A 20,483-nucleotide genomic window follows, 5' to 3' on the forward strand; every position below is an offset into this window, starting at 1 on the left:
ATTAAGAAATTATTTTCTACAGTACCCAAGCTAATGGACTTAGCTCGGGTATTTAAGTTTTCATTAAAAGCGGGAAATGGCTTTAGACCTCCTAATAGACGATAATGTAATAGGATATTAGATTGAAGTGAACAGTTAATAACCCATCCTAATAAGGGATTCTGTTTTAGGTTCTCATTATTAAATTTTGTATTTGTTTTTTGATCTGGTTTTTTAATAATTTTTTTTATATATTTTATATTCGGCACAACAAACGATTAATTCAAAAAAGGTGACCTGTAGCTGGATATAAACTATTTGTAAAATTTTTTTTATTTTTTCATTAAATTTTAAAATTATATATCATGTATATCAAAATGGTTACAGGCTCCTCGGGAAGGTATACAGATCTGTGGTCAATTATTGCTTAGTCTGATGAAGTGATAAACAATAATCTGTCAAGGTGTAAGGAGGGGTTTTGAAAATACTGCGAGTTAAAAAAGAGTATAAGTGCTTAAATACACTAGCTTAAAACGGCTTCAGCATAATAATTTGATATATAGTTAATCAATAAAAGTAAAAAAAAATTATTGTTGAAAATATTTGAAAAAGTAGAAAATCCATATACTGAACTTTCTATAGATGCCATGGCCTTTTTGACGTTAGTAGTGAACTTTCACTGACCCAGGCCTGAAAATTTAATTTGTTGACATTTGCACCAAAACAAAAATGAGCCTCATTACTGAAAAAATTTAGTGCAAAAAATATAATCCGCGTATATTCTACAGCCAGATTCTATAAGTATGGAAATCCAAGTTCATATGCAAAATACACTATAATCTGTAATAATTGAGGAAATATCCAAATGTTAGAGTTGAAAATGCATCGATTCTTTCACTTGCTGGATAGATACAGAATTTAAAAAATCAGAGAGTTTTTAAGTCGATTAGGGATGTCTACCTGTGTCGTATATTATTTATAGATACTTATTTATGTAAAAAAAAGGTTTTTTTAATAATTAGAAAACAGAAATAATTTTGTCATAAAATCTGTGATTTTAATTTATTCTATAATATATAGTCTTTAATAAAGTAATTAATTACAAAATTATACAGGTATAAATTTCAATTTATCAGTAATATACTACTTAAGTTGGCCGTCCGCCGTCAGATACACAGGGGGATAAACACGTACTTTGTGTATGTGCCGTAACTGTTGTATACTGTCGGTAGTGTGATTACATCCTCTACGTGGGGGCGGCTAGAAACAGATCCATAGTATGGTCATGTCTCAACTATGGATGCTGGCTAATTGTAATCGGGCGGACGCAAGCAAAAGCGTCTTAAATTAAAGCTCAAATCCAACGTGGAACAGCATATGCCGAGGGATGAATGGCCATGGATAGTTGGTCCTTAATATGCGAACTCTGGATACCTGTCGACCTCCAGTTTAAATTAGACTTCCCACGATAAACGGGCTATGTCGTGGGTGACCTCTCTTCCCGAATATTAAACTAATTTTTCATGGATAAAAATTCAAATAACATTGATGAGCTTGATGTCACTCTAACGGCATCTCCAAATGATTCCTTTACGGAACACTCACCCGTGTACGTGCCGGCCACTGGGCTGGAAGCCACCACCCATCTTGACAGCGCTACTGTGTGCATCAAGATGGATCCGGATGGGCCACCGTCTTTTTCTCCGCTCGCGGAAACGGTGATCGTACCAGGTCAATCTTCGTCGCGACCTCAAGATAGGCGGCAGGAAATAATTGAAGTATTGTCTTCAAATTCCGAAGCTGCTGATTCTTGCGAGTCCGACAACGACAGTGTGGTCTCTCAGAAGTCCGGTCTAACTGTCGTTGGCTCCAAAGTTGGTAACCTCACTTTGGAGTCTCCTAAATTCACTCACCTCAAAAGAAGTGAGAAAAGAAGGTTCAAGGCGGCTATGGCATCAGGTCTTAGCAGAGCAGAAGCTCTAAAAATCGCCACGCAGTCTTCAACTGCGATTAAGCGGGGCAGATCGGAGGAACAATCTCCCGGTTTGACCACCGTTAAAAAAACTAAGGTAGGCCATGTGGGACTTGCCAAGCCATCGTACAGCCTAGCTGTTAAAGGCGTACGTTTAGGCTTCACGTCGGCTGATCCAGCTGGCACTTCGCTCTCTACAGAGCAAATAACACGTCTCCAGGAGGCGATTATTGATGTTGCCATAGAGCACCAATGTGAAGATATGCAGCCGGAGTTCGAAGGGTGTTTGCCCAGAACGGGGTGGCTACTTATCATCTGCAGTGATGCCAAAACCGCGGAGTGGGTCAAGCGATTTTCTGGTCACATAGGGGCCAAATGCGGGCTCGCCATTAACGTGGTTGAGGAAAAGGATTTCCCACGAACTCATGTAGTTCGTGGCTATTTTCCCCAAAGTTTGACTTTGTCAAACGAAAAAGTTTTGGCTACCATTGGTTCTCAAAACAAATTCTCCACCAAACGGTGGAAAGTGATACGCAGACTGACGCAGGATCAGATGCTGCATCTTGTTTTCGTCATTGATGACGAATCCATGAGGTCGCTGTCCGAACTAAAAGGTAGGATTGCATACCGGTTCGGTCACCTGAGACTGATGCTTAAGGGTACCACCCCCGCTCTTTCTCAACCCATGGATAAAGCTTCAAAGGTGGTTAAGGATGACAAAACTACCCAGTCATCCTCGACTCCGGCAACATCCCTTACGGACAGTTGCCCAACGGTGACTATTCCTGTGGAAGAGGAACTAGACGCACGTCCATCTACTAGCAAGGCGGTTGGCACTGCTAGTGGGCGTGCTGTTCAGATTCCCACCTCAGGAAATAAGTCCACAATGCCCTCCACGGGCCCGATTACGGTAGCAGGTAAACCTAGGACCGCTATCTTTAAACCACCCTTACTCAGTAAATGTTTACTGGAGCAATCAAAGGGTGCCAGAAACAAAGGTTCTCGACGAGACAAACGTGAAAGTCTCGTCCGTAAGTCTCTTAACGAGACCTAATGAGCACTTTAAAAGTGCTCCAGGCAAATCTGCACCATGCAAAAGGAGCATCAGCCACCCTGTGCAGAATTGCCCAAACCAACAACATTGCTCTAGGACTTATTCAAGAGCCGTGGGTGTTCGGTGGCCACATTCGGGGTCTTAACTCTAAATCAGGTAAGCTGGTTTATGACCGTTCGATAGCACTGCCGCGTGCAGCTATCTTAATCGGTGGAGACGTAAAACATCTTCCGTTAAATAACTTTATTTCTAGAGACCTAGCAGCGGTCCTTGTCGAAGTTCCAACATTAGGAGGGGTGACAGACATTGTCGTGGCCTCTGCCTACTTCCCAGGTGATGAAAATGCAGTTCCACCAACGGAAGTCCAGCAGCTGATTAGCTTCTGCAGGTCCACTGGGCGGCAGCTAATCTTGGGCTGCGATGCAAATGCTCACCATACGGTGTGGGGGAGCAGCGATATTAACAAAAGGGGTGAGTACCTATTAGAATATATCATATCAGCAGGTTTGAATATAGCTAACAAAGGTAATAAACCCACATTTATTAACGCAATTAGAGAAGAGGTACTAGATCTCACTCTATGCACCAGAGGTATTGAGGAATCTATATGGAATTGGCATGTGTCGGACGAAGTGTCCCTCTCTGACCATCAACATATTAGGTTTGAAATTCCCGGTATATCCGCACAGCAAGAAAAAGTTTACCGACCCAGAAAAACCGACTGGCATAGGTACAGGGACTTAGTGTGTTCCGCAAACTTTTCCATAACTAGGCCTTTACAAACTGTAGAAGAGTTAGAGTTAGCCGCTAACCACTTAGGTGAGGTATTACTAACCTCCTTTCATAACAGCACGGTTGCAGGCAATGCCACAATTTTGGGTAAGGTTCCTTGGTGGAACTCGCAACTAGCTAATAAGCGCAAATTAGTAAGGAGCTTATTCAATAGAGCAAAACGCTCAGGTAGGTGGGAAGAATATAAAATTGCACTCACAGACTACAATAAATCAATCAGACAGTCCAAACGGACTAGCTGGCGAAGCCACTGTGAAAGTATTGAGAAGCTGCCCGAGGCTGCCAGACTACACAAGGCATTAACTAAGGTCAAAAATAACGAAGTAGGCCTTTTAAAAAAACCCGATGGATCCTTCACCACTGGTCGTGAAGATACCCTTGAGTTTCTGTTGCAAACACACTTCCCTGGCTCTTTAATCGGAGCATCAACATCAAAATCAAACAGAGAAGTAACTGCTCCTACACGTCAGGAACACGCACTTTCTGGTGTTATCTTTGACAAGGACAAGGTGAAATGGGCGATCAGCTCATTCCTACCATTCAAGGCGCCTGGTGGCGACGGTATCTTTCCTGCTTTATTGCAGAATTGTACTGATATCATTCTAGACCCATTAATCAAACTCTTTAGGGCATGTTTCATTATGGGTTACATCCCTCACTCCTGGAGAGATGTAAATGTGATCTTTATTCCCAAATTGGGTAATAAACCCATGGACCAGCCAAAGTCCTACAGACCAATTAGTCTTACTTCCTTCTTATTAAAAACTGTCGAAAGGCTAATTGATCTGCACATACGGGAAAAAATGGGACAAACGGTTCCACTCCACCCCACACAATATGCCTACTCAAAAGGCAAATCTACGGAGGTCGCGCTGTATCACTTGGTCAGCAAAATTCAAAGCACCTTTCAATCTAAAGAAATTGCCTTATGTGCATTTCTGGATGTAGAAGGTGCTTTTGACAATACATCTTATGAGTCCATATCCAGTGCATTGGCCCGGAAAGATATAGACTCCTGTACAATAACGTGGATAGATAGGATGTTACGTGACAGGAACATATCTACCAAGTTAGGTAATACCACCGTTAGCATTAGTGCAGTACGGGGTTGCCCCCAGGGTGGGGTTCTCTCACCATTGTTATGGACGTTGGTAGTAGACGATCTACTAGTCAAACTGGAACAATCTGGCTACCATGCCATAGGTTATGCAGATGACTTGGCAATCATAGTTTGCGGTAAATATGAGGCCACAGTTACTGACGTAATGCAGGCGGCCTTACACAAAGTTTCGAGCTGGTGTATAAAAGAAGGCCTAAGTATTAACCCAAAAAAAGCAGTAATTGTACCATTTTCCAGAAGGTACAAACTGAACTTAGGGTCCCTATCTATAAAAGATACGGCTATTGAATGTTCCGACGAAGTTAAATATCTAGGAATCACCCTAGATAAGCGTCTTAATTGGAACACTCACCTGGATAATGTAATTGGCAAAGCCACAAGGGTAATGTGGACATGCAGGAACGCATATGGTAGGACCTGGGGCCTTAGTCCCAGAATTCTCTCATGGATCTACCGTACAATGGTCAGACCAATTGTATTCTATGCAGCTCTTGTTTGGTGGAATAAGGCACAACAAAAAGCTGCAATACTCAAATGCAATAAACTGCAAAGACTCGCATGTATCGCTATGACGGGAACTATCAGAACATGTCCCACATCAGCTATGGAGTCCATAGTGGGTTTTACCCCTCTGCACCTCTTCATTAAAAAGACGGCAGCCCTGAGTGAAGCTAGGCTACACTCTGGTATCAATATGCACGGAAGTCTTGACAGTCAAAACTCTATCTGCAGACTGGTTCCTGGCATAGAGATCTGCGATAGGACAGATCGCATGAACATGGAACTTCGCTTCGGTAGAAAGTTCGAAGTCCTCATTCCCGATCGATTGGATTGGGTAAATGGCACCCCTGGAGCAGAACCAGAAGTGATATCATGGTTTACCGATGGTTCAAAAACCACGGAAGGTGTTGGTGCTGGAATATTTGGTCCTAACACCAGAATCTCGCTAGCGCTGGGTATATGGCCCACTGTCTTCCAAGCAGAGGTTCACGCCATCGAGGTCTGCGCTCGTATCAACTTAAACAACGGGTTGAAAGGCGCCCGCATCTGTATTTACTCAGATAGTCAAGCGGCAATCAAAGCTCTATCCACCTGGAGGTTTTTCTCAAAACTTTCATTAGACTGCTTTGATATGTTGCAACAGCTGGCAAGCAGAAATAAGGTGACGCTTTGCTGGGTGCCTGGACACACAGGTATAAAAGGAAATGAATCTGCCGACAGCCTTGCAAGGGCAGGTTCTGCAACTAAAATCTGTGGACCAGAACCCTATTGTGGACTAAGTTGGTCAACAACTAGTTATCTAATTGATAAATGGATCTCAGCCGAGAGAGGTCGCTACTGGAGTGACAATCGAGGTAACCGTCAGGCAAAACAGCTGGTTCATCCATATAGTTATGGCAAGGCATCCCTCCTCAGCAGATCAGATTTAAGGTTGCTGGTGGGATATTTAACGGGTCACCATGGACTGCGTTATCACCTTAACAAAATAGGTCTGTCCGAAGAGATAGAGTGTCGACTCTGCTTAGAAGCAGACGAGACTACGAGCCACATTCTCTGTGACTGCCCAGCCTTGATCTGGGCAAGGAGGAAATCACTGGGAGGAGAGGTGCTCTCTCCTTCTGACATTAGGAGGTCCTCAACGGACGACATTCTGGCCTTCATTCGGAAGGCGGAGTGTCTTCTGTTCAATTAGGGTCAGTTACGGCACAAAAGATCAATCTGGTCGCAGTGCTCTGCTCCAGTGGGAGCTAGTACCTTGTTTATTTCTATTCTATTCTACTACTTAAGTTGCAGTATATAGTAGTAGTAGTAGTAATAGTAGTAGTAGTAGTAGTAGTAGTAGTAGTAGTAGTAGTAGTAGTAGTAGTAGTAGTAGTAATAGTAGTAGTAGTAGTAGGAGTAGTATTTTAGCTTTATTTTACTTCATTTTAAATTTGTTTTATTACATGGAAATTTATAACAATTGTATTATATATATAAAGCCTTTAGCTATGACATTTTAACCGTTTACCGGTAGTATATATATAGAGATTAGCTATAGTATATACATATAGTACTATAATAATTAGTTTTTCGATCATTCATATTGGCATGAAAAAATTCTATTATACTTACATCAAAACCCTGTATTGAGTGATAGGAACGATTAAATATTTGATTCATAACCAAGCGACCATCGTAAATATCACCACCCATATTAAGCACATCCGTCAAGGCTCTGGCGTAGACCATGACACTGTCGTATAAATGTAGTCCATAAATTGGCACCTTGACGCAAATAAATAGAGTAATATAAAATTAATAGCTTAACTAACTGCAATACAAATTCCTTAAAAATTAAAAAGGTCATAATACACTGTCAAATATATTGTCTTACAAAATTTTGTACTTACTGTTATGTTTTCAAACACACGCTCGTGGTAGGGCACCAAAAATGGGCTCCTCCTGGCGTATTCCTTAATTTTTGTACAGAAACTGCTGTAAAAATGTTTATAATACGTTTACTACCACATTTCACAATAATGTGTTTTTCAAGTGTAGCTGTGTTTGACAATTAATCAATAAAGTATACATAAAAAAAATTCTGGATGTTTTTTTAATAGTGTATACGTATGAGGAAAATAATTCGTTATACGCATATATAATAGTACGTACGTGTGTAATGTGAGATTCGAAAATATTAACAATAGAATAGCGGAACCACTACTCTTTGTTTATCTTGTCATAGAGAATAGCTAATTGAGCCGAAATTAGAAAACAAATAACTCATTGTTTGTCCACAACTACGCCCAACATTAGCCAGAATACTGTTTCCAAAATATTTGACTCTGGAACAGTGCATAGTTTTTGGCAGGAGGAAGGACACATTCGCGTTGTTTGTCAAATTCATAAATTTTGAATTTTTTATGTTGCAACTCATTCCTAGATGGCTTATTTGCTTAACGGGTATGAACAATTTTCATTTTGGGATGAAAAATATTTAAAAATTAATTTTGTGTTATTATTTCACTACTCCGGCTAAATGGGACTTATGGCAACTTGAACACTCTACATGACTTCATTTGAAATTGTCGTCTTTTAAGGAAGGCGTAAAATCCTTTTAATTCATGATTTATTTGCTCTTTTTTTAATTTTTTCTTAATTGCTTTCTGCAATTATTTCTTTACCAAATAAATTAAAAAAAAATTTAAACTAAAATTGTTTTGAAATTTATTCAAAAAAAAATTTTAAATTTTAAGGTTAAGCATTCGCAATGGTTCGTATTGAATAATATATATTACGGATATACAATCTTCAAAGCAAATATAAATTGTGTAATTTTTAAAAGTTTGGGAATTTACCGAGTAAAATTAAAATACAATCCCTTCGTTCAACATTTTTAAAATGTGTAAAAATAAAATTGAAATACGCATTATAATGCTTAATAAATGCTCTTGATAATGTCAACTCAAGCTTAATATTTATTTAATTGGAAATGAACAAGCAGTACGCAATACTTTTTTAGTGAATTGTGAAAAATAAATACAAATTATATAAAATTATTTAAGTGAACACAAATTAAACTCATATCCAAGTGAACACAAATTAAACTCATATCCAAGTAATTTAAAACTTCAATGTAGATTATTTTCTAACGACCAAGTGCGAATATACAACCCGTTTTAAGCTAGTTAGCTTAACAGAAGGTTGAAGAATAATACCCAATATATTGATATATCGGCGCATATATTTTTCTCCTTCCACCTTCATAAATTTAAAAAATAATATAAATAAAATTATTTATGACAATTCAAGGAGGTAAGAGGCAAAAGCATGTAGTCCAATGAAGGAGTGATGCGAATATACAGTCTAGTCTTCTTCTCAATTGTCAACCTCACCTACCCATAGCGTATACTGTTTTTCACATACGAGGCTCTGGCGACCGAGTACAGGTAGTATAACCTGAAAACATATAGTTGAGCGGAAATTCTCTAACTACTTAACCAATCCTGTCTGCAGGTTAGCAAATAAGGAGATCTGACCCTCTAGGTAGAGGGTGCAGAGAAAGTGTTTAGTTGCTTCTCTTTCTTATTCTTCTTATTCTTCATTGTCTACTAGCTTAGCCAACTCTATCTTAGCACTCTATAATCTTAGTCTTGTTAGATCTAAGTATTTGCAGAAAAAGTGTTTAGTTGCTTCTTTTTCTTATTCCTCCCTGCCACTTCTGCATTTCCGGTAGACAGGGATGTACAATTTTTTGGTTACCCATTGTCTGCTAGCTTTGCCAACTCTATCTTGGCACTCTATATTGTGTTTATGTTGTTACAGTTCATGAAAAGAGTTAATATCTGATATTTCAATGTTATAAATTTGGTATATTTATGTGCAATAAATCATATATAATCAAAGAGCATTGATAAGTTCCTATATTCGTTAAAAAGTGTTAAAATTTAAATCTATTGAAGTACTTGGAATAACATATTTCAAATTATATGAGTATTTAATCTATTACAAATTTTAATTCTCAAGAAACAAACGTTAAAATAGTTTTAAATTAAAACTACAAAAATAACAAATCGGAATATTTTATCATTGCGGTAAATGACTAACGGATAAAAAAATAAGTATATAATAATATAATTATATTTCAACTACAAGTTATGTATTGCTCATTCTTAAAAGAATTTTTGAATGCGAAATAAAAAATTTTGTAACTCTTAAAATATCTAATGAAATCTATACTAAGTGTGTACGTGTTTACTTAAGCTTTAAAAAGTATTGTAAAAATAAACATTTAACATTATAAAATAGTAAACTATAAAACTATTACCGAATATTGGGGTACTGAGGATATGACATGCTTATTTTAATTACTGAACGAAATGAGTGCTTATCCAGTGATTTACTCTTATCTTTTCTAATGTAAGGATCTAAATAATCTGCAAAAGTAGATATTTTTTAAGCATGCAATAAGATATATTAGATTAGCGTTTAATAGAAAGTTATCATATATTTATGATAAAAAATATATAATATAATTGTTTCTTACGTCGTTCCATAATATTAAAACGCAATTTGGAATCATAGATTTCATCATCAACCGATATTATTATATAGTCGCCATCCTGAAGGAGTTTACGGTTTTGCATGCAGCGCACAAAATCCACCATCGCAAAATGCTCTCCAACGAATATGTAAACTATAAGCAAGAAAAATATATTTTCAATATGTGTGAATATTTACATATCACATGATATTAAAATATTTCAGTAAAGAACTCTTGTATTTATTTTTGTGCTCAAACCTACAGTCTCTCAAATTCCGGCTGGACATTTGTCACTGTCTTGCCTACATAACCAAATATTGTTTACAAAGCCATGTCCACAGTATAACGCTAAAGAGCAATACACCGGACATAGTGATAGTGATTTACATATCACATGATATTGAAGTATTTCAGTAAAGAATTATATATTTTTTGTTTAATTTATTTAATGTATAAAATTTTTTAGAACCAAAGGCACCTCTTCTAATGTAGTAACTGCTTTCTATTGTCAGCTTTCTTATTGTTTTTATTTTTAGTATCTTTTCTTTATCATTTCTAAATTTATAGTTAACAGTTTTATAGTTTTGTTATTAATGATTTCTTATGCCTATGTCATAGTCTATAAAATTTTTACTTTCAATTAGTTAATTAGTTATATGCAAAAATATATAAATAAAGACTTTACTTACCTCTTGTTGTTCGAAAGGTTTCTTCTATGATTTTTTGCATTTTAGATACAGTTTTATCAATTGGTATGTAATCAGTTATTTCTTTAAAATGCGTTATAGTAAAGTTATTAGATACAGCTAACTCCTGCAAGTATAGAAAAAAAAAACAAATTTTAAAATTCCATTAATCGTAAATATTTTTATTACCTGTATGGCACGTGCCACTTCCGTACTCCATATTGGTCTTGAACTTACAATAATAGAGAATATTTTCCAGTGGAACGCATTGAGCAGACTTATCACACTTTTTGACACCTGCGGGCAATGCAAATATTTTCCGTTTTAATTCTTTGTGATATCCTAAAGCATTAAATATTTTATTACCTTTGAAGCAGGTGCGAGAGTACGTGCGAATGTGTGGAATATATCCTTATTGGAAACAATTGAATCAGAACATTTCTAAAAAATAATCAAAAATCAAAAAAAAAATAAATAAAATTAATTACTTGAATACATATTCATGAAAATATATGTAATTTATTTTATATTTTTAACAGCAAAAGTTTTTTTCAATTGCATTATTAAACCTCATAAAAAATATTTCAATGATTATTTATAAATATATTTTAGGAATCTATACCATACATATATTAAATAAATATTGCAAGTACTCTAAATTAAATATTGAACATTTCGTAATTTTTTTTAAGCTTAATGTTAATAATATTTACTAAGCAGAAGTGAAATATACATGAAAATTTGTCACTTTTAGTGATTTCTTCATACAAATAGTTATGACCCAAGTAAATTTTTGGTACTAATTCACTATATGTATACTAAACTAGAACTCATTTTCAATAACTTTGAATGAAAATTACTCTATATAACTAACCAGTGTTGTTTTAGACCTGTATACTCATAAAGTTCTATTCGTTTAATCCCACAATTGAGAGTTTATTAAACGACAAATTAGATGGAAAGTGTTGAGTCGAATTTTCTACTCAAGCTGATAATTAAAGTATATGCTATATATGGTCTTTAACGTCTTTTACAGTACAGTACAAACATCTACATATTCCTTATTATTAATATTGTGTGCAGAGTAGTATAGGTTTCATCTACTTGCATACTACTTGATAATAAGGGTGCAGTTGGTGCTTTAAATTTCTGGTTGATATGAAAAGTGCAGTTGGTGCTTTCAATTTCTACTTTATATTAAAAGTGCAGACAAGTGAAATAGAAAGTGATGTCGAATTTTCTGCTCATGTTGATAATTAGTATATACACTATATATGGTCTTTAACATCTTAACCGTACAATATACAAATCTGTACATTCTTTATTGTTAATATTGTATGTAGAGCAGGATAGATTATATCTACTCTCACACTATTTGATAATAAGAGTGCAGTTGGTGATTTAAATTTCTGGTTGATATAAAAAGTGCAGTCGGTGCTTCAAATTTCTGGTTGATATAAAAAATGCAGTTGGTCCTTTAAATGTCTGGTTGATATAAAAAGTGCAGTTGGTGCTTTAAATTTCTACTTTATATTAAAAGTGAAGTTGGGGGTTAGAACTTCACTCATTACATTTCTATATTGATTCTTTTTTTGCTTTAATAATTATACTGCAATAAATCATTTAAAAAGGATTTTAGTAAACACTTTTCAAAATTTTTTATTGTGAATGTGTTGAAAATAAAACAAATATATGCATAAAGGTTATCGAATTACTTCAATGCACTAACAATACTGAAATACTGAAGTTTGTTGTGATTTCACATTGAATGAAAATTGGTTACTTTAAAATTTATAATATAGTTACAAACTTTATTGTAGAGAAAATGTTTCTTAAGGCAACATATAAAGTTCATAGAAACTTTTTCATCTATTTTTATTGTTTCAGAAGAGATATTTTAATATATTTAAACACAAAATTTATTACTTATATATAAAAAATCGATACAATGTTGTTTTGTGGCAAATTTTGTGCATGATTTACATAAAAAAACAATATTTTTAAATAACAAGTATTTTGTATTATCCTCTGCTAAAGAGAAAGTAACATGTGGCTGCTATTTGATTTTTTTATTATTATTTCAATTTGTTGTTATTGAGGACTTAGTATCGGTTATCAAAAGTATCTATATTTTAAATTTTTGAACAGAGATAAGAATATAATGTGAATCATAATACTTATCAACATAATTATCGACAATTTATCAAAAACATTGTATTTTGAAACAATATTTAAATTGTTTATTTATTTATATCACCTCTTGACAACAAAAATTTATTTAAAGATGTATAAACAATAACTTTTGCTTATTTAATGCATGTGAAATAAGACAGAATATAGTTTTGAATATAATTTCTTACAATTACTTTTTTGAATAATATTGGACTATACAGACATAAAGAGTCCAATTAAAATTTTAAGAAACAATGAAGAAAAGAATATTTATGATATTAAATTAACAGAAAAAAAAGAAATTAAATTAAACACAACACATTAATATCTTTAAATAAAATATTTCAACGAAAGCCATCTAAAAAAAAATACATTTATTTTAACGCTAAAAATTTAGTTAAAATTTGGTCCACGGTGCGTATGAGTAACATTTGCAAATGCATTTTTTCCAACCCAAATTTATTTTTTCAATAAATTTCATAAAAAATCTGGCATTTGTGTTAAATTTATTTAAGGAATATGTAGCTTTCGTTGATGAGGATCTGTTAATGAAGCCTTTTATTTAGCTCTGATCAGGATTTATTACAGAATACGATGAATTTACATACATCTGGTGCAAATCATGTTCTTTACGATGTTAATTATTAATTTTTGGTAAACATACTCGTTTCGTATCATAAAAACGAGCTATATGTATTTATACGATTCAGATGAAACTAACAATTTTATTTTATATCAGAAAACAGCACAAAATTTTATAATATGTCTTAGATAAGAGCACTGCATTTGGTCCATATCAGATATAAATATGAATTATGAGTGAGTTGAAGATATCGTGTTTGGTAAGAGTATTGCATAAACAGAAAACAGTTCACAATTTTGTACTACGTCTTTATAGGTAAGATGCTAAATTTCGATTACATTTCAAATGAAAAAAACTTATCACATGCAGTACAACATACGAATGTTAAGTTACTTTGATAAAAAACTGCGTGGAGTACATATATTAATTCGGTTCGCAGAACTCTAATTAATGCAACCACAACAAATTGTTTTTAGGATACTTTTACTTAAAGAAACAACTTTTTCTAAAGCATATTACTCTTTTTAAAAGATATAATATTTTCTTAGTTAGTTAGTTGTGGTGGAGGGAGGACGAATCCTCCTCAAATAGCTAAGGATGAAAGCCGTTTTGAGTCCACAAAAACCTCGTAAAAGTGGGTAGTAGATAGAGGGTCAAACTAGAACCAACCAGAGGTATTAACAAAGGCAAGAATCTGGCTAATGCTGATGCTGGAGATATCGCTAAGTGAGTTGAAGAAAGGGGCCCCAAGAAACTTAAACCTAGTTCTGGCCAGACCTGGACAAAAACACATCAGGTGTTCTGGTGTCATTTCTTCAAGTGTTGGTAGACACGCACTACATGAGGTACCACAGGAAAGGCCAAGTCTGGCTCCATGCCGTCCTATGGACCAGTGACCCGTAAAGATAGATACTAGCTTAGAAACCTCAGATTTGTTTCTACAGATTAAGTCAGAGGTTCTATATTTGGAATAAATGGGCCAAGTAGCCCTTGACCTGGCTGCTGACAGAGTAAGGGTCCACTCACTATTTGCCTTTCGCAAAAAATGGTCACAAATCAGCCTACGCCCGTAGCTGACAGGGGCAGGGATCGAAATAAGGGTTCCCGTGGAAGAGGCGCCTAGCCTAGCAAGCTCGTCGGCGCGCTCATTTCCCACAATATTAGAATGCCCGGGAACCCACACTAGAGTAACCTTGGACCTCTCACTTAGTTCAGAAATAATTTCCTTACATTCTTCTACTAATCTTGATGACAGACAGACTGCTGATAAAGCTTTAATAGCTGCCTGACTGTTAGTTAGAATGCAGACCTCTTTTCCGTGAAGGCGCATATTTAAAGCAAGAACACATGCCCTAAGGATGGCAAAAACTTCAGCCTGAAATATTGAGGTGGAATCTGAGAGGTGGTATGATTTACTAATCATAAGGTCCGTAGAAAAGATTCCGGCTCCAACGCCCTCATCCATTTTAGACCCGTCGGTGTAGATCGCTATCTTTCCTAGAGTTGTAGGCAAACCCGCCTCCCAATCTCCTCTTGAAGGAATTATGGTGGCGAAGTTATTATCGAATAGTAACCGAGGACATAGGTAGTCTGAAACCCTGGCATCATCTATCGGATAGAGTGATGCGATATTACCATGTCCTAAAGCACTCGAGCGCCAACAGTTTAGATCATGATATTTTCTTAATGTACCGTATTTTTATTGAATTTTGTTTTGTTTTGAGCATATTTATAAAATCTACGAATAAGTAGTATTCACTTGGGCGAAATGTAACAAATATGGTGAATGACAAGATTAGAAGTATAATTCAACATCTTGTAGTACCATGAAGTATTCTTGTTAAATAATATCTGCTAAGTTATAAACGACAGCTGTAAAAGTTTCGACTCCATCAGATATTTGGTTAGGTTATTTGGTTTGATAACTGAAATATTGCACCTATTTCATTGGTGATTTTTTATAAAATGGGAAAAATTCCTCTATTTTAAGGAATGAACAATATGCAAACAAATTGGAAATGGATTCTATGTACGGCAACCTTGCACCATCGTTAATAACAATAAAATGCTGTAAAGCTGAATTTAAAAGTGCTCGTACAAGTCTTTTTGATTAAGAGTGTCCGGGTCGTCCAAAAGAGGTCACAATTAAAAAAACCCACTAATTGTGTTTGATGATTTAAAAATTAAATTTCGTGAGATAGCAAATAGCAGAGATGACAAACATATCACATACATGTGTGTCGAATATTTTACATGAATATTTGGGTATGAGAAAGCTTTCAGCAAAATGGGTGCCGAGTTTGCTCATCAAAATCCAAGGAATAAAAACGACAACGATTTCGTCATTCAAAACATTGTTTGGAAATGTTTATATAAAATCTAGCTAACTAACTGACTGTAAGCGTCATGGATCTATTACTTCATAACTAAGGGAAACAAGACAACAAACCAGAGAATGAATAGAGCCCAAGGGTAATGCTCCCAAACGACCATAAATTCAACAATCGATTGAAAAAGTTTTGACTTCCGTATTCTGGGATTCAAATGGAATAATTTTTATAGTCTATTTGGACTATTAAAAAGGAAAAACAATAGCATCAGATTACTATTGCATATTATTGGATCGATCGATTGAAGAATTTAAGAAAAAACGGTCATTTGTCGACAAAAAAATTTTGTTTTAGGATTACACACCTATCAACACGTCAATGAAGACCATGTCAAAATTAAATTATTCTCTAGATTTGACTCCCAGTGACTATTACCTTTTGCCAAATTTGATAGGTTCAGGAAAAGAGATAATGATGTGGTAATTCCCAAGTATTTTTAAAGTTATTCACATTTTGATATAATTTGTTTTTTTTGTAGTATTAAAATATTTCTTATAATATATATGAAGTACTAAAGTGAAGCAATGAATTTTTAGCATCAAATATATTAACTTTATGACTCGAATATACATAAAGTAGTGAAGAAATAGAAAAGTTAAAATTTTTGAAACAAAACTTCTAGGTAATTTTATTTGCTGCTGTAAATGTATTCCATAACCTTATGGTAAGAATACTCCACACATATGAATTGTACTGGAAGTACATGAAAGTACGGAGGTGTGAAGTATTTCATATCCGAAAGGCAGCATGTTCATTAGTTCTTAGTAAACAAGTAAATAAAGAACTTCAACATAACTGTTGAAGACTGAGAGTAAGCCTGATGGCTATTTGCACGATATGAAGCAATCAATTACAGTAAAAATATTAATTAGAATTCCAACACACTTCCAACACTGCATATGAAGTTGCAAAATGCAAGTTATTTTCAAGCATTTAGCATTGCTTTAAGGGATTTATCACAACTGTACATTAAAGTTACACAGTTGGTTCAAAAAATGTTTAATAATTACTTTTACTCTTCTTCCTTACAACACTTGCATTTCTTGCTAAAGGGAAATGCCTAATTTTTTGGCAAATCTATTGGACAATCAATGACGCCACAAGTTTTGTCACTTTATTCTTAATTCTAACCAGTAGGATTTTTGTGCTCCAACATGGCGTTTCATTAGTGTTCTGCTTAAAAAATAAAAATTTTTTTTAATCGACATGCTTGAGATTTGAAATACAAGCAAATTCCATATTTATAAAATAGGTGTCACATTTTGCATAATTTTTCACTGATTTCTGGCACCTAAAATAGGTATATAAAATAGAGTGTGACGATTAACTGGTTTTTTTTTTGATCTGCATTATTTAAGTACTCATACGAAAAATTTTATAGAAAAATCTAAGTACATTTCTTGTAGATAGCAGATGGAAGTATAAAGTCTATAAAAATATGTTTAATGTTATTCACATTTTTTAATTATTAAGATGTTTTTCGTAGTGAGCTACAATAACAAAAATTATTTTTATATTATCATAATTAATTGAGTTTTTGGCTGATCATACAGATCTTTTGATTATTGCCAATTACAGAAAATACAGGAAATATTTCCTGTATTTAATTGTTTGTAAATAAGTATTTGAGATTGCAAGTACGTGGAATTAAACGCGTACCCGACAAAATTTAGAGCTCAGACTCAGCGTTCATTAACCCATTATTTTGGTGTTTTTTCTAATTTGTAGTGAAAGTTTATGAGAGTAGGATCAAAACTTAGTAAAATACTTAAACTGGAAATAGTAGAAGAAGATAGAAAATCTACTTTATTGATCAAATCCGGAAAAATAGCTCGTAAAAACCTTATCCGTAATTAAGTTCTAAATTGCTCTTTTCAAAATACTGCCGATCTTAATTATGGCGAGAGAAAATATAACAATCAGTAAAACTACTGGAAATTCAAAATCTATTTGTATATTATCGGTCATTCAACTTTTTTAATTTCAATATTAATATTCAAAAACAAAAAATAACACAGTACCTTCTTCTCAAAAAAATAGATTATAATTTCATCATTTTTAATTGATGGGCTATTACTGTATAATTTTCGAATATAAACTGATAAAATACGTTTTTGTATTTTTTACTTTTTTACATCCACTCTGACGAGAATAGGTAGCGCCTAAGTAAAATACGTCAGTAGGAACTTAAAAAGGACTGGAAGAATTACTTTTATATGTAATATGAAGGTTCTCTTAGTATATAAGAAACGGCTACGAATGCGGACGTACAAAGTCTTGCCATTTTATCTACTCATTTCTATTTTTCATTTATATATATTTAATATTACTTCATATATTTTTTACATTAATTTCTATTTTTTAGTTATTTTAATGTTCATTTTAAGTTACATTAGTATCCTTTTTAGTTATATTATTAATCGTTTTTATATATCCATTTTTATTTTTCATTTTTTATTTTTTATTTTCATTTTTATATTTTTATATATTTATTTATATATTTTATATTTTATTGTATATGGGGCATTCCTTTATAAACCCGACCGATTTTGGGAAAAAATGACCTTATGATCTCCGATTTGGCTGAAATTTCAGCGGATGCGGAACTAATTTAATATTTTAGTATAATTTAATACATTTAATTTAAACATAAAAAGCAAACATTTTTGTGTTGTTTTTCTTGGAAAATTGATTGAATAGTGTTACGGTGCGTATGAGTGACATTTATAAACCGTTTGATAAATTATTTCTTTTTAATTACATCTAAATGCCACACTGGAAATATTTATTTTTCAAGAAGAATTTATTGATTAATCAGAATTAAAACTAAAAATTAAAAATTTGTGTGACATATTCCTCTTTTTTTTTTTACTGAAAAATCGTGTGTAGGTGTTTGGTGTGATGTGAAAAATAAATTAATTTTTTAAAGAAACTTCTAAGGACAGTCCTGAAATTTTTGGACTTCATGTAGAATATTATTACTAATTGAAATCAAAAATATTATGTAAGAATATTTGTAGTATATTCTTTAAAAATTTATTTAATGGAAATGTAGTACGCATGTGCTTGATGTATTTTGCGGGAAAAAAAATATTACAAAATTTCAAAAAATAATGGGTTCCTTAAAATTTATTTCGCAGCAAAATTTAGAACTGAATCTAAATAAAATATAAAAAATGAAAATTTTTTGTACATGTTTTGAGAAAATTTTTTTCTTAAATTTAACGGTTTAAGTACTAATATTGTACTTAAATATAAACAGTTTCAATAATTTAAACAATTTCTTAAAAGTTTAATCAATTGTCTTTAAAACGCAGTAAATTTCAAGTTTATACCATTAATAGAACTTGAGCCATTTGGTAGTGTATCTACAATGCCAATTCTCAAAACCCCTTCGGTTCATATCTTCTAGGAAAAAATTGCAAAATTTTTTCCCGAGATACGTGTGTTCTTATTTTATAAAAGGAGTTCATAAAAAAAATTTCAGCCACATCGGAGATCATGAGATCAAAAAGGTGTCCGATTTGTAAAAGAATGACCCATATGTATTTAATTGTATATATTCACTATCATTTCATTATTGTTTAGTTATATTTTTATTATCATTTAATTATTATTTAGTTATTTTTTTAAATATCATTTAATTTTTATTTAATTATATCTTTATTGTTACTTATTCATATGTGTATGTACTTATATTATTTTATATTATTTTCATATAGTAATATTTATCAATTTACATTTAGAGGTAAAGTATTTCATCTTATAGATTTTAATCTGTAGGGCTAAGTAAACACATTTTTTTCTGGCGTATCTCCGGTGGCTAGCTTTCACCGTATTGTCATTAGACAATACACTGATTGCATGGATCTATAATCATGAAAATATTTATGAAGGCATCACAGCTCCAGTTAGTAGATAACTGGAGGTTCAGACTCATGAATAATAAAATCTGCACAGCTCTGGCTTTGTATAGTTGAGTAATTAAATATGAATTAATTTATATCAATTTTATTTTTGTCATCAGTTAATTATATAAATACATTGAAAAATATTCTAACAGAGTATATATATTTCAAATATATATAATAAAAATATATAAATATATAAAAAATTGTGTATGTGATGTATATTAAATGGAATGTAAGCAAATACCAACCGTTAATTGATTTATATATGAGTCTTTTGTATACATTAATTATCAAAGCAAGGTGTAATATACACCTATAAAAACGTAAGTACCGTGAATATGTGAAAATATTTATAATAAATAAATTTACCAAATAAATTTCAAAGCTCAGTAATCTGACAAATAACAAAAACCGCATTTTATTTTTATAATTTAAAATTTTTTGTCATAACCACTCAAGTAAATATTAGCAAACGCTTACTATGTGTTTGACTTTTGGTACTGAATCATTTATAAATATAACAATTTTAGCAATTGAAAATCAATTCAATTGTATTTACTTCGAACCTAAAGTCTCATAGATTGCAATTGAAAAAGCGAAAAAATTATTTTTGAAATTGGCAAAAGTCACGTATCATTTTTATCAATTTTTAAGCAAATAAAACAATTATTTTCTATATAGAAATAAACTGAAATGCATTAAATATAATTGTTGTTGGTGTGGTATATTTCCACAGCTTTCACATAAAAGTTAAAATCTTTCACATAATATTTTCTGGAGTTTCGTGAGTAATAAAGT

General features: G+C 33.1%; 1 protein-coding gene across 1 annotated transcript in view; it reads right to left on the reverse strand.

The window, feature by feature from the left end:
* The window catches only part of LOC119688318 (guanylate cyclase 32E), a 100,526-nt gene that overhangs the window by 25,778 nt on the left and 54,265 nt on the right, over positions 1-20,483 (reverse strand). The window contains exons 4-10 of the mRNA XM_038102996.1: positions 10,996-11,070; positions 10,819-10,926; positions 10,633-10,756; positions 9,947-10,096; positions 9,728-9,836; positions 7,311-7,395; positions 7,033-7,185 (exon numbers count right to left, since the gene is read on the reverse strand). Coding sequence (XP_037958924.1) covers positions 7,033-7,185; positions 7,311-7,395; positions 9,728-9,836; positions 9,947-10,096; positions 10,633-10,756; positions 10,819-10,926; positions 10,996-11,070 — 804 coding nt within the window. The remainder of the gene's footprint in view (positions 1-7,032; positions 7,186-7,310; positions 7,396-9,727; positions 9,837-9,946; positions 10,097-10,632; positions 10,757-10,818; positions 10,927-10,995; positions 11,071-20,483) is intronic.

This window comes from Teleopsis dalmanni, chromosome X (genome assembly GCF_002237135.1).
Source record: "Teleopsis dalmanni isolate 2A chromosome X, ASM223713v2, whole genome shotgun sequence".
Lineage (NCBI taxonomy): Eukaryota > Metazoa > Arthropoda > Insecta > Diptera > Diopsidae > Teleopsis > Teleopsis dalmanni.